The sequence below is a fragment of the Vanellus vanellus genome, assembly GCF_965231255.1.
Source record: "Vanellus vanellus genome assembly, chromosome: 14".
In the NCBI taxonomy this organism is placed as follows: Eukaryota; Metazoa; Chordata; class Aves; order Charadriiformes; family Charadriidae; genus Vanellus; species Vanellus vanellus.
In genome coordinates, this window is record NC_138919.1 from 8,755,100 (window position 1) to 8,771,273 (window position 16,174).

The window sequence follows — 16,174 nt, forward strand, 5'->3', positions numbered from 1 at the left end:
GTATGAAATCACAGCACTTGGAACAGAGAAATTCCCAAAGGAACAACGTCACAACAAAAATTTTAGGCAATATTCCTTCCAGCATTTAATAATCAGTGAATTCAGTCTTGAAGACAGTAATCTTATTTTCTGTTCACTATAATCATATTCTAGGACCTAAATCAGATCTTAAAAGTTATTAATTAAAACTGAACCTGTAATTTCCATCTACAGGATGCCTAATCAGACATAACCTTTATGGGATTTTTCATTTTCACACTGCAGTGCGGTCATTTAATTTTACAGTGACAAGAAACTCTTCAAGGCCAGATAATTATTTTTTTTATTTTATATTTCATTGCTTCCTAATGGACAGATCTAAAACCCTAAAGAATTTTTAGACATATTAAGACTGTAATTTTTTCTCCTAGTCTAAGGTATCGCTACTCTACAGCAATTCTATGACTAGTGTCTCAATGTTCTGCAACTGCTAACTCGTTCACTAATAACGATGTAATCAGCAACGATATACACATTTGTGCTATAAAGGACTTATTAAATATATCAGAATTATTATATGTATTTACAGTGGTTTATATTAAAACATTATTAAACCAAAATATTATTAAACCTAACAGAATAGAATAATTGCAGGTACAGTACAAAAGTTACAACTGAATAATGTCATAAACACTTCACAGAGTCCATAATGTTCAAGATTTCCTGTTAACAAAGCTCAAAATCCATTAAGGACAATACTGGAAGAGATGGCATTATAAAGTGCAACTGAAATGCATTTTCTTTTAGATGCTTTTTCTTAATCACTAACAGTACCAGGTCATGACTCTCAGAAAATAAAGGGCATTGAGAATTCAAATGATAGCCTAGTAACAATGATACCTTCTAAAATGTGCTCCTTCTATCATTGTCTGAAAGACCTTTATATTAATTTAATACTGCTGCTCTAGCTGCAGAGCCTGATATCTCAGTAGAAAAAACGCATTAAAACCCCACTTTGTCTACTGTAGATGAGGTATATATTTATTTTGCTCAACAGCTAAGCTTTTCTAGAATCCCACTAACATTCCCATAAAGAACTATCTACTCGAGCTAAGAAAGAATGCTGACATCTGTTATTTGAGAAAAAGCTCCAAGGAAATAATTCACAGATACATATATGAACTGAACCTCTTTGCCAAAATGTCCAGATATCAAAGAATATTCTTGAATCCACTACAGTCCATTGCTTCATGCAATGTGTTGAGGATTATGAAATTCCCAAATGCAAAAAAAAAGCTGAAAATAAACATAGTCTTTTTGCAACCTGTCATACAGCTATACCACAAAAAAGGTTAGCATCAATGCGGCGCATCATATTGCTGTTTACAAATTGCTGACAAATGGTGTTGGCAAATTTCCTTGAGTAAATCTCTTTGAACAAATTTCTTTCCTTAGAGATAACTGCTTTATTTTGGATCACAATGTTTCACATGCTAAATTGTACCTGTATTGAGAAAACAGGTTACTTGAATATGCTGCTTTCTCAATAAAACTTTTGTTTGGTTTGGGTTTGGGGGGGAGTTTACATCAGCAGAATAGGGTAACGGTGTTTATTCTGACTTGTGCATCATTGGTAGAACCCATTATGCAGGGCTGTGATTTTGAATCTTTTCTTGTGCAGGTCCTCATACCTGGCACATTTTTTAATAAACAAAAACATGCGATCTAAATTAATTTACACACTTATAAAAAATGTGAGATTACCTATCAGAAAGCAAGTTAATTGTTAAGGACTGAGGAATAAGAGAAAATTCATTTTCTCTTCCTGTTTTTAACATAAGTGGCTAAGATCTTACAAATAAACTATTCTTGAAATGTCATTTCTTGAAGTAGAACAAAAAGATTCTGTAATAAAATATTTCTGTAACAATAGTGTATTAAGATTTAAAAAAAACACCTGAAAAGTATTATCATTGCCTTTACATCAGTCCTGTACTACCTCACAGTTATAATCTCACAGTATGGTCACTGTTGAATTGTACAATTAATGATAGATTTTTTTAAAAAATATGTGAAATTCTAATAATTGAAATCAAATACAAATCTGAAAATGAAACAATTTTGGTTAAAGCATGTAAATAATGCATCACAGTTCAAATAACAAACAGCTACTATGAGTATGTTTTCCATCAATTAAAGCCAAAGCTTCAAATTAGTATTTCTAACTAGAAAATCCACAGTATTTCTTAATCTAATGGCTTCTGGTTAAAACTGTTGTCCACTTTTGTCATATTTTAATAATAGTTGGGTTACTATCTTTATGACCACTTGTACTGTTGAGGTAATGATAATTGCTACAGCAACTCAATGCATACCTGAAACCATAATCATCATTTATTAAAATATCTTATACTCCACAAAGCTTGAAATTTAATTTCTTTCATAAGCAAACTCATTGAGGAGGAAAAACTAGCTAGCCTCGACTTACAGATGTTATTCTGCATTACCACTTGTCTGTGTGGAACTCAGGATAACCAATTATAACAAGCCAATGAAAATACGGGACCTTAAATAGCACACTGTTCGCAATTTATTTTCCTGCTCTACATTTAAAGCAGCAAATTATGAAATGAAGTTGACAAAAAATTATCAGTTCACTAATTCCCACAGCTATATTTATCTGTCTTAAAATAAAATTGGACAGGAAGAGCAAAAATTATTTGAGTTGAAAATTCAATTGCAAATGTATTTTGTATTTGCCCACCTCTTCTTTAAAAACCAAAATGAAGTAAACTTCTTTAAAATGACTAAACCAAGTATGGGCCCCTCACCCAGAAATACTTGAAACCATTTTGATCTTTGCAACCCTTAGTCAGATTCTACAAAGTTTGTCCCTACAAACATAATTTTGCCATTTATAACATCATCATCAAGATGCCTCATAAAATTGATTTCTTCTTTTTCAAACCCAGGAAAAATTGAAAACAACATGAATGTCACAAAATACATCTTGGTATTCTTCAATTTATCTATTACGCTTTCTAATAAATATAGCTTTCTTGAAATAAAATTTCAACTTGAAAAGCTGAAACTCTACACAAGACCATGCTCATAGTACAGCTAAGTATGCACGCTTCTATTGAAACATATTAATTTTAAATCGGTCTTGATTCTGCAAATTCACATGCTTGTGAATCACAGGCACGGATGCACAATCCCTGTACAGAGGCTTGTGGACAGTAAATTTAATATGATGGCTTACTATGAATGTGTGTTCAATCTAGACATAATTTTTACAAGTGTAGTACTGAAAAACCCTCTTACTGAAAAATTATTTAGTGAAAGAAGTTAACACCACTTGCAAAACCAAATTTTCATTAATATTATTTCTTAAGTAGTTCTAAATATCAATTACAAATACTGTAAAGAATGATGGTCACAGCAAAATGGAAAGATCTTAACAGATGATATCCCTGGTATGACTATATATCAAAGGGTTTGTTTTGAGATTCTTAACAGATGACTGTGTTAATCTATTTGTGGACTTATTCAACTTTAACATAAATGAAATCAGAACATGCATCAGCAGATTGCAAAATTCAGCTCAAAAGACTTCAACAGCTTCACTTTTTATTTTGGTTAGTAAGTACCCTAATAGTGCTGCACCCTCATCCCCCAAGATAAATTTAAAAACAAAAATATAAACCCCACACAAACAAAAGCAAAACAAAACTGAAAAAGACCAAATAAAAGAAATCAAAACCACCTAATGTTTGAAGAGTACGTACGGATGCAGATTTTGAGGTCACTTGGATATTTTTGAAAGTTTTACACAATGATTTTTGTTCAAAGTCACCATTTAAATAAACAAAAATTACTACATATGTCATATATGTCTTTAAATATAACAAAAGCACTTATAATATGAACAGGAGCCTTCTATTTAAAAAAACCCCACTGTTTAAAAGATTTTGGAGATGCCGGCATTATATTTTAAATTAAATGGTGATGAAGAAAGTATGTTCTTGACTACCTGACAGATACTTACACAAAAAAGGGCACCAACTGAATCAGAGTCTCTTTTTTGGGATTGGCTGTGAATTCTGGCACAGTTTGAATAACTTTGTTCATTACGTTCCTTAGGTAATTTTGTAACTGCTTGCGTCGCTCTTCTACAAACTTTGCATCCTAAAAATAGAAATGAAAAAATATAAATGGCGCAGAGAATATGTTTTTCAATTCTATAATGTAACTAAACAGTCCTAATAAACACAAAATTTGATCTTTTGATGATGTTTATTATGTCTATAGAAATATGTTGGCAATATGTAAAAACACCCTTGATCTGTAGATAAAGGAAAACCATGCAACCTAATAAAAACCTCTTTCACAAAAACATCCATTGACAGGATGCCGAATTGTCTCCTTGGCAGAATGTCTCTTCTATGGACCGGAATTCTTTTCCTAATAGCAGATCTCCATAAAATACTACAATCTTAGAAAGGCAGTGGCATAGCAATTCATGCAATTCTTTTTGAGATCCAGAATTACCAGTCTTCACAGAAGGAAACACCGACTTGTTCCCACAATTTCTTCACAATTCATACTTTTCAGATGTTGGGTACACAACCTCCAGAATGGATTAATATGTCTCCAGCTTTTTTATTTTATGTTATTAGATTATTATTTTGTGACAGACCTTTCCTATAGTAGATTGCTTTTTTAAAGATTATATCACAACTCTCATAAAAACATTTTATTGAAGTTCCTATATTTTAGACATCAGGATTTTATACTTTATTGGCCGCAATAAATACAATAATTCTATAAACTCCACATTCTGCTGAGGGGCTCACAAATTAAAAGTCTAACAACCAGCACAATGCCATGCATCCTGTAACTCACATCTAGCTTAAACTTTTCCCTGTAAGGGATCGCAACTACAGTGGACTATAATATAAAGTCTACACATTTCACACTAACATAAGACTATAATAGGTTTACAATGAAATCATGTGCTGGCTGGTTTGTGCTACAGGCAGTATGCCGTATCTCAGAAATGCAGGCATGTTGATCACTTGATTTAGATGTCAGAATACGTTCTTTAGGCGTGAAGCCAAAACAATTATTGTTCAATTACAGCTCTCAACAGAAGACTATTATCTATAAGATGTGTCTATCCAACCTGTACTATTTAGCTGTGTAAGAAAAGCCGTTGAAACAAATTCTTGTTACTTGCAAAAAAAAAAAATTACAACCAACAAAACACCATAAATACATTTGACAACACTGAAAAAATTCATTGTATTAAAAAGGTTCAAGCCATGTTGCCATGCACGGGATGCAAATCTGAAGATTATTCCTTCCTTAGGTAAAATAAACTAACTCATCATCAAAGCCCCTGTGAATCAGGAGGAGTGCTGCAGAGTTCCTAGAACCTTTACTGACATTTTGTTCTGTTATTATCTCTCATTAGAAGTTACCAGGAACATCAACACTTTTAGGAGACATAAGAAAATGAGAAAAGATTCTGAACAACATTTCTCACAGTAGTAAATTCATGGAATTAAAAAAAAAAAAGAAAAATAAAATCACCCAATGTTAAGTACATTTGCAAATATTGGCAACTAATCCTCTGTACTAAAAATAGCCTCATTTTTAATAATTTAAGGAAGTCTTTCCTTTTATTTGCATGTGATTACTTAATAACATTTAATTGTAATTACTGTAACATTTATAATTGCTGAAGACATTCATTCTTACAGGCTTCAAAAACTTAGGCAGTGCTTATGTTGTTTAACTAAGGTAAGAAAACTCCAAAATATACACAGATTCAGTTTTTGGGTTTCTAGATATGAACTTAGACAGATGTCCAGCCCTGTTTCACATTCCAATTTTAAAATAATACATGTAATAATCAAATCAGTGTGAAAATAAAAAAAAAACATACGTATTATATGGCTTTCTATTTCTTTTTTATCAGTCACATTGTTTTTCAGCAACATACACACACTACACACAAATTGTGTAGCGGATGATTCTAGTGTTAATTGATCTACTGACAAATGGAGAAATGAAGTCTGAAAACTCTTGGAAACTGATACTTCATTAAAAAACAAAGCTGCATTGTTGACACTTCATGCAATCCACTCTGCAGATTCACTCACCCAGTACTCCACAACTGAGTACAGTTACTACTCAAACGGAACAGAGCAACAGCTTGCTCCGTGCCCCGCTGCACGGACGAAGTCTGCAGAAATGTGTGGAACAGAAGTCTATACAAGCTGTTGGGAAACACTAAAGCAAAAATTTTAATATGTGGCGACACGTAATATTAGAATAAAATGGAATGCTAATAATAAATGTGTAGTGCAATACTAATTAATTTACTAAAATCAATATTTTTCCTCTTTTCACTAAGATTTTTGTTCCTACTGGATTCTTTGACTAGCTAAAGGAATAGCCTTGTCTTCCCATGTTTTCACTCAAAGGATTTAAAAGTATCACATCATCACATTGGTAGGGACACTAATTTGCTACTCTGTGAGGCAGAAGACAAGAAAGTGTGCCACACAGGAGATCTCAGAGAAGAAGAAAAAGTTTGTGGAACAGCTTTAGTTCCTAAAGATTTAACCCCATGAGTAGTGGTGATGTTTGGCACATGAGACCATTTTAGTCATGGAGTAATCCTCTCCCCCCGTCTTACTCGACTGTGTATAACGGAGGAAGGCAGAGCATCGCTTCATTTTACGAGCCTGCTCCTAGTGCAGGAACAGCCTCAGCTTAGAGCTGTTCCAAGAACTGGCCTCATCCCCACTACGCTTCCTTGATTCTCCTTTCATCACTTCTATCAATTATATTTTCAAGCTCCAAAGAAAATCTGCATTTTTAAAGTAACACATTCATTAGCACTTTTTCAGTTCTTAAGTTTTCTTGGTCACAAATCCTCAACAACAGTATTTTCAGTCAAATCATTTCAATTACATCAACCTTTGCTCTTAAGCAGAAGCTGCATTCTTTTAGTATGACTTCAGTACTGCACATGTATTTAAATAAATACATCTTCTCTCACAGGCAGGACCACTTTGTTATAAACACAGGAGCTGAAATGTAGGTACTTTCTATCCCTTATGTTATTGTAAAGAATCTCATTAACTACAGATAATAACAGCACAAAGGAGTTTTCTAATTAAGAGTGCCAGAACATGCTTGGGGAATGCATTTTTGCTGTTTACAGCTGACCAAATTAGTGCTTATAATATAACTATTTTTCTGCCATTTATTCAAGCAAAATACAGAAAATCTCAGAAATTAAACTCAGACTGAGTACAGTTAAAAATGCCCTTTTAGCCTGATATAAATTTGATCTCTAAAAAAACCAGAGTGATCTACCATGAAATTCTGTACCATGCTCATTGTCCTTACTAGAAGTAATGCAAACCAAGGTCAAAACAATTCAGCTGTGGGTCTATATTTTATCATTAAATGTGCATTTTGCAACAGCGGGTCAGCTACTCAGAGGAATTATTTTACCACACAGTTGTTACTGCCAAGTTCTCACAGTAATAAAGAGGTTTTGTCACAAAATAGTAAATAGAATAATTGGTAATAGCAAAACATAACTAGTTCAAAGCCTGATCAAATTATAAAGAGGTAACTGTTACCCTCTTTTCATTGTGCCCAATTATCTACAACTGAAATCTAGTTAGTATTTTATATTCCAACTCCTAAACAATATTTTTATTTACAAGCAAAAAGGGAAAGATTTCAATTTGTATTTGTATCAGTGAAAAAACCCCATACTTTTAGTACATATCTTTGGTACTTGTATGAGATTGTATTTGTCAATACAAATCTACACTTGCATATCTATTCACAAAGGAAACAGCAAAGATCTTCCCCTAAGATTCAATATACAGATTTATGCATGCTTGATATGAATGTACTTTGGGGACAAAGTAATTTTGTTAAAATTACAACTACATATAAATTTGCAAAAAACCTTACATTTTCACAGTATGACAGGTTAGATTATGGAGTTTCATTTTTAGGAAAATAAATGCATTTATGGGAAGATAAAGTAACAATACTAAACAAACACACACTTTCAAGATCTCACTGAAGAGAAATCCTGCTAACGTAATTGAAAAGGAAACCTGCTCTCAAAAATACAGATGGATATTATTACAAAGATCAAAGGTATTTTTGGAAAGTCAGGTAAGAAAAAAGTATAGAAGAAATGGAATGGGTAAGATGAATAAATAGTAAGTCTTGCTTCTAACAAGGACAAAGACCTTGTGCCTTGAATCATCAAGCAAGTCATTTGACCAGTTGGGATCACAATGAAGATCTTTTCTTCGCCTCATAAATTATGCTCTTTAATTGCAGGACTGCTTTATGAATTTTACCTGCCTTTATTATGTATGTTGCCTTTATTAAAAAAAAAAAAAAAAAAGCACTAGCAGGAGCTCTGGACAAAACCCAATAAGTTCTTTCAAATCTGGCTATAAAAATAATTTCGAATATTTTTTTCTCTTCCCCCCCCCTCCCCCCCCCGAAGCACATACCAAAAATGGCACTAAAACCAGCATTATACATGTTTGGTTCCTATGCTTTCAAGAGCTGTAACTGTGTATAGGACACAAATTATATATAATTTGAAGTTGTTACAGAAAAAACAGACTGTTCTATATTGTTTTTCACCGTTTTTATATAGAACATACTAGATCCTTCCATAACCAACTCAGGAGCACACATTTTTAAGCACTCTCCTGACTCAGGCCCTAGCTGCTGTTCTACAAATCTTTCCACGAAGGTATTTGAACAACTGGCTACAATCTTACTAACTTTAAAACCAAAAGGCAAGGCTAACTGGCCCTTTCAGTTCTTCTAGCTGGGTCCAGTGGTAGATTGAATGATCCCACCAAACTTGAAGAAATTTAATTCTTAATTATTGCTGGCAGAACATCTCCTACTGCATTCACGATAGGCCTAATCCCTGATCCCATGGCACTACAGGGGGCAAAAGAGTATTCAAAGGCGGCAGGAGCTCTGCTTCCAAGACGTGAGATTTCTTTTCAATTCAAAAGATAAACTCTTTGGAGCCATATATCCTCAGTGTGCAGGATTGTTTATGGACAGCTACTACCACTCTTTGTCATGATGTTGAAATTACCTTACTGTACTTGAAAAGCAGCTCTAGTCTGACCAAAGAGAAAGTGTCACATATTCAGCACCACCTGATTAACAATGCATGAAAGCATCTGTACATAGAAAAGGAACTAGTACATGCAGGGATACATTGCCTATAACCATAATCCATTACCCTTCCTAATTGATTAACAATCTCTCTTTCCCTGTTAAAAGAAAGGGATAGAGAGGGACTCAGTTACATAAAAAATATGGACAGATTCTGATATACACCTGTAGGGCATCTTGGCCACATTTAACACCAATTCATGCGGCATAAACTTATATTGCGCACAAATCGCTAATTGAGAGTTAACATACCAGCATTCACTTTCAGTTTGTAGGCATATTTTCTGAAAAAGAAAGCTACTACTGTTTCTGCAGAAACTACTGTCAAAGTTATTTCCTAGCCCACAGTTCAAGAGCATATGCTTTTGATTAAGAGTCCACAAAATTTCAGTTAACAAGCAAAACTGCTTCAGATTGCAGAAGCATCAAAACACATCTGGGAAAATATTTTTAATCTGAAATTAATGTCTCCCAAAATATTTTATGAAATTCTTTTTGACTGAGAATTTGCCAAGATTCTGCCCACAGCAAAATGCTAATATCAAATTACAAATCTCTAAAAAGGAGAATACATAATGGAGATCTTATAGACTCTCAACAGATATTAGAAGATGATGTAAAGCCAAAACCTAAAAAGCAGAGTCTGACGTACCATATTTCATGTTACGCTGTTTTGCAGTTTTTCATTACAAGCCAAGTTCATTCCAACTTGCAATTTAAATTGTTTCACACAACTGCTGGTCTTTCATATACACTGTTAGTATGTAACAGATGGCAAAACACTGATATTCTTCATTATTAATGGGACAGCTCACTTGTTTCAAATATTTTCCATGAGCTGTTGGAAATGATATGATTGCCATGGTTACCTGCCATGATTTAGGGACAGATAAAACACTTTTATATTCTGGGTTTGGCACTGTTGCAATCAACATAAAATGTACTGCTTCTGATGTTCTAACCATTACTTAGCATTTAACTAACCTCCTATTGTTAACGCTGGGAAAAAAAAACAAAACCAAAACCAAACAACAAAGCAGCTCAGGGTTCAATCCAACTCAATTAAAATGAAAGGAAATACAGCTTTAGAACTTTAATGAGAGCTGTATCAGCCTCTGATACCACACAATGCATCCCATCCTAAATAACGCTGACAATAGAACTATTCAAAGATGAACCTGCAAATGCAGAAATAAACTCCGGTTATTCTACCGTAGACTAATATTCTTCCCCATCTTGGTCAACCAGTCTTAGCATAATCATCATGTCAGTTTTTGTCTATTTACAAGACACCAAATTGTTAACCTCAAAATGAAGGTGGAAATCAGAAGCTGAAATGGGAGCTAATTAAATTGCTGAGTCATTCTCCCTGTTTTCTGATTAAAAAATAGTTAGATAGCACGTATTTTTACAGGCTAATCGACACCTTTGCAAAGGTGTCAATAAAACATGATATGAATACGCCTATCCTTCAGTAACTACTGCATCCTGAAACAGTTTTACAAAGGTACAATTTCCAATACTAAATATACCAAACCCTACCATATTATACAAAAATAATCTCGAAAATTTTCCCATCCCACTGTGAGATTTTTTCGTACGTTTACTGTTCAGTGGAACAAACAGGAATTTAAGAGGATGAGATACAAAGAAATAACCAAGGAACCATCAGTTTTGAAATCTTTCTTTAAACAGAGATTTACTACATAATTGTGATTATTACTCTGTTTCTCTACTAAAATAGTTGACGCATTTCCATGATTTCCATCATTTAAATGATACCAGAAACTAAGGAAAGCTTTTAGATAAACTCACTTGAAAAAGGCATTGCTGCAAAGCCATCCAGCACCAGACATGCTAAGGGTAAGCTACAGTCCTGTCAATGCCCTCAGTCTAGCACAAATTTATGTGGACAGTTGCAACATTTTCATTAGCATTTCTAATTTTTTGAGACTTGAGGCATCTCCTGCAGTGCTCTGCAGAGCTGCTTGGCACAGCCTACCTGTTCAGTAAGGAAATGGTTCTCGGCAGCTGAGCCAGCCTTCTCAGGTCACCAGAAGAGCTGCAAGCTCAGTCTATGCCTCGCAAATACGGATTTTATTCAAATGTTAATTTTTAAAAAAAAAGTCTTACCTTGTATTTTGAGTAAGAGGGTAGTTTATATATAATCACAGCATTATAGCTACTAAGGTTTATAGTTATACTAAGGTTTTGTACGTGCCTTCTTACAGTACTATGTTGCTGTAGAGCATCCCCTAAGCAAGTCCAGAGCAGACTGTATGTTAACAGATACATAAAAGCATGTAGTCCCCAGGCCCTATCAACACAACAGACAATCCCATTTTGATAAATTGTTCCCCCGTGTAATAAATCTCAGTCAAACTATGTCTTGTACCTCTCTAAATTGGCTCAGGAATTTACAGAATCCTGGAACCAAGTATGTTTCTTAAGATACCTGGCATTTTCAAGCTAGCAGTATCATCCATCCAAAAGGCTAAACTTTCTCAAACCCCTCTTTGAGAAAGTGTTAAAAATGAATAAATCTTTCAACAGAAAAAAAGAAAACTTGAGAATGAAACGAAAACATCTCTTTTTAGTGTTGTGTTTAACGCCACTGTAAGAAGAAGAACTCAACTGATAATGTTATGCTAACAAAATCCAGTGTCATCTAAATATTTAAAGACATAAATGCCAACCATGTGTCAATTTGTCAGCTGTTCATTAGAATGCATCAATAGAAAACCGCAGCCTATGGCAAGACCCCTAGGGCTTATCTTTTGCTCAGCTATTGAACAGGGAAATTCTATTTCTGTTTTCCCCTTAGACCAAGTACTATCAGTCCACTCTTTATTTTTACTCAAGAGATTCTGGAAACTACGACAACAGTTCATGAAACTGAGATCCATTTTTTTCACTAGCCTATACTACAGCAATAACTATCGACAATATTAGTTAAAATGTGTCTCAGTTCAGTGCTTCCCCTCAACACCACAGTTTTCTTTCTTAATTTCTTTCTTTTATCACGTTTGAAAGTGCCCTGAAGACCAATAAAGACAGACTCTAAATTTAAAATAACAAAAAAAAAACAAAAACAAACCCTTTAGAAACATGGTACATATAGTGTTTACAGTGTACAAGCTTATCTATACAAGCTTACAGTGATGCCTTCCCTTAAAAATAATAAATGAATAATTTCATTTTAAAGAGAAACACAGCAAAGTGCCAAACCCACAACGAGATTAACAAAAAACTACAATTTCTCTCCTACCCTCTCAGCAAGTGAAAGAAAGTGCTTTCAAAATTCCCCACAAAGTTCAGTAACTATTGTTTCTCTACCACATTTCAGTAAATATTTTCTCTTTCCAGTAAAAACCTTTAAGGAGAACTTATGCCACTTCTCTCTTGCTGGATGGTTCCAGCAAGTCAGGAAGGGGGATACTAAGAGAATATAGATATGTGCAGACTGTCTCAGAACTGCTGAAGAAGGATGGTTACAGGGAGCCACACAACAGCCCAGACACCACCCTCTTGGCTAACCTCTCCCTGATAGATCTGGCTGAGATTACAGCAGTCTTCCTCAGTCTGCTGGTAACCAGCAACATCTAAGACCTCTAAAGGAGACCTACAAGAAGGCTGCTAGCTTCTGGCTACTGTCTACACCTGTGGGCCAACAGTATCCAAATATGTTTATTTGAAATGTTTTAACTCAGGCAAGTAAAAGTATGATTTTGAGGAGAAAAAAATATAAGTCATTAATACAGCAGTTTAGCACCCTGACTGCCAAACAGTAGTGGGATACAAAATGGTCTTTGAACTTAACTTGCACTCAAAAGACAAGATGCTCCTTAAATAGAAATTTTATTTAGGTACACTCTGATAGGATGACTCTGTTTTCTAAACCAAAAATTGAATGAATGAGGAATATTGATATCAAGTGCCCGTTATTCATAGTGCCTTCATGTAAAGATATTTTACACGGTAAAATGAGGAAAACCAGATTTTTCATGCAGGAAGCGTCTCCAGCATTTCACACAATCTGAAGTATTCAATATTTAGTTTTCTCCAGTTTTTAAAAAATTAACAATGAATATATCTAGTACTAGCAATTGCCCAAAAAGCTGTAGAGCAAGGAAGATTAGAATTTGCCTATATTTATAAAACAATACTTTTTTTTTTTTTTAAATCAAGCATATTGATAGGTACAGAAAGACAGAAAAATATGGGTAAAATTTCAAATTCAGAGAAAGGAGGTTTTGGGTTTATTTCTGTAATAAGGTGTCCCTGTTGAGATCTCTCTGAAAGGAAATTTATTAATCCAAGTAACTTGGTAATTTAGCATCACTATCACAACAAGAAATAAATTTAGAAAGTTATTTTCATATTTTCACTTTATACCAGGAGGCTACTAGAATACCTAAATGACGCATGAGTTGTTATAAAACTGCAATATTTTTATCTAGCAGGTGTCCAAGCAGCATGTAAATTACATTACTTTCTTCTCCCCCTCGCCCCCCAATGTCATGATGTAAAGCAACACCATCTGAACTGTTTCTATGGGCTCTATCTTCAATAATTTGTTAAAAGGAATCACTTCTCTTAAATATAGGATTACAAGACAGCAAAAATAAAAACACCTCTTGACAGGCAAAATTTTGTTTTGTACACCCTAAATAGTCTGTGTTCCTTCTTCCTAAACTTCAACAGCAATTAATAGCTATTTTTTGTAACTGAAAAGAGAAAGACTCAATTCACTATTTTCATGAAATGTTACACTTGAGCACCACATGAACATATTAATTCAGTGAGACATTCTGAAAGAGATGGAGAAGTACAAGTAGGCAAACTATTTACCTGTTAAATTAAACCAACAAAAATGAAATACACTGTTCTGCACTGTGCTAGCTTTAACCTTTCTGCTAAGTTTCAGATAACCCAGACATTTCATACCACAGAACTTTAAGATTAAGTGTTTGCTATAAAGTATTTGTCATAAAAACCTCAACCACTTCCTACTGATTTATTTCTCTTCTCTTAGCTAGTGATAAGACAAAAAAATGGAAATGAAGAACTGAATGCTCTTTTCTAAGTGCTGTATACATAAAACATCCACTGCAATCTTTTCCAGTAGAAAACCCAGAGGATCTGGATCCAAATCTGAAATACCGTGTAGTCCCCCTTAGCGTGGAGGTGACAATGTCAGAAAAGAGGTATGCTGTGACTAGAAATCTTAATAATTATGCCATGTGCGTTATTATTTTTGTTTCTAGCTGTATGGTACTTCAATTAAGTTACCCATTTTAAAACTAGACTGTATTAATTTAATCTCAATTGCTATTTAAACCTCATACTTCTTTGAGAATTTAACTTTCCAGTTATGAAGTAACATGGTAAACTTAGAGGACAAAGTTTCTTTTATGGCTTTAGAATGCCATAAAAAAAACAGTGTTATAGAATTAATGCATGTGGCTATACATAAGAGTAAGTTGAGTTCCTTTCCCGATTTGAACACAATACAAATTGAATTTTTTTTTCTTTTTACTATACTACAGCACAAGCATGTCTGCCAAATCTGCATTAGCTAAGTTTTTCCTAAAACCCACAAGGCAAGAGTGTATGAAAATAACTCAATATACTCGTTAAGTCCACTAAGAGGGTTGAAAATTAAAATCTACTCACTTTGAAAATCAAGAATAATATAGAATTTAAGCATCTCTATTACATCATCCAAAAATCAAATTAAGTAAGCATTAACGAAACAAATCCTTAACTTCAAATTTTCAATATATCACTTAAGGATTTATATTTCCAAGGCTTTTTTCCTTTAATAATTGTATTCCAATTCCGAAACATCAGAGTCATAATTCTCTACGAATTCTACTTGAAGACATCTGATATCAAAGCTTTAGTACTGAGAAATATTTAGTCCACTGCCCCACAGGCATTAGCTACAAGTTTTGCTTTCTTCTCTGCTTTCTAAGTCACAGCTCCCTATGACAGTATGACTTTGACAAACTAACCTGATAAAGGATAGTTTCTATGAGCTACTAAACCCCATAAAGTACAGAAGCACATATACCTGTACTTCTGATTTCAATGCAAGTCAATCACATACTTAAACTTTAGGATGTCCTGAAGTGCTTTGCTGAATCAGGACACAAAACCGCCCAAGCCCAAAATGAAACTACTTCCTTCCCTAAAATTCTTTCTGATCATCCTCTTTCAAGCATTCTGTATTTCTTCTGTTATTGTCTAAGTACCAATTAAACAGGAATTGTTACATCTCCTATTTCAGAATACATATTTCAAACAGTGTCAGTACATTAACTATTACAGTCACATTTGCTATCATGGCAATAAAATGTATGTTGGACATATGCACGCAACTTGTGACTTAATTCCTTTACAACATGAATGTGATTTTCCATGCCAGAACTACTGGTAGTGTTTTTATTAATGTGATGGTCTAGGATATTTATTGGAATAGTAGTGAAGTTGGAAAAAGTATGAACACAGGCCCTTCTCCAGACCGGAAAGATTCAGGAAGTTTCATTCATTGTTTCTGTCCCTCCTGAATGGTCACCTGGGAGTCAACAGCATCTTACAGTTTCACTGGATCACAATAGCAAAATACATACTGTGTTAACGTATCTGTACAAATTACATAATGTACTGTGTAATGTAATTAGCATAGGATAATAAACACTGAATTTTGAACTCATAGTCTGTGTTGTAAATGTAATTGATTATGGCACACACACAGGCCTTTTCTCGAGGAGGCAGAAATAGCTCTACTGAATATGTCAATAACCTTAAAAGAAAATTATGTAGCATCATGCTCTCTGCAAACTACTAGCAAAACAAGTGGTTTTTTTCCCAAACAGCTGTCTCATCAAATCATTCATCTCTCTCAGCCCAACCCAGTAGCAGCTCTCCCCCT

General features: G+C 34.1%; 1 protein-coding gene across 2 annotated transcripts in view; it reads right to left on the minus strand.

Moving 5' to 3' along the window:
* The window catches only part of SNX29 (sorting nexin 29), a gene marked incomplete at its 3' end in the record, with an annotated part of 142,224 nt that overhangs the window by 26,313 nt on the left and 99,737 nt on the right, over positions 1-16,174 (minus strand). For both annotated transcript variants that reach the window (XM_082490401.1, XM_082490402.1), the window contains exon 20: positions 4,028-4,167. In XM_082490401.1, coding sequence (XP_082346527.1) covers positions 4,028-4,167 — 140 coding nt within the window. The remainder of the gene's footprint in view (positions 1-4,027; positions 4,168-16,174) is intronic.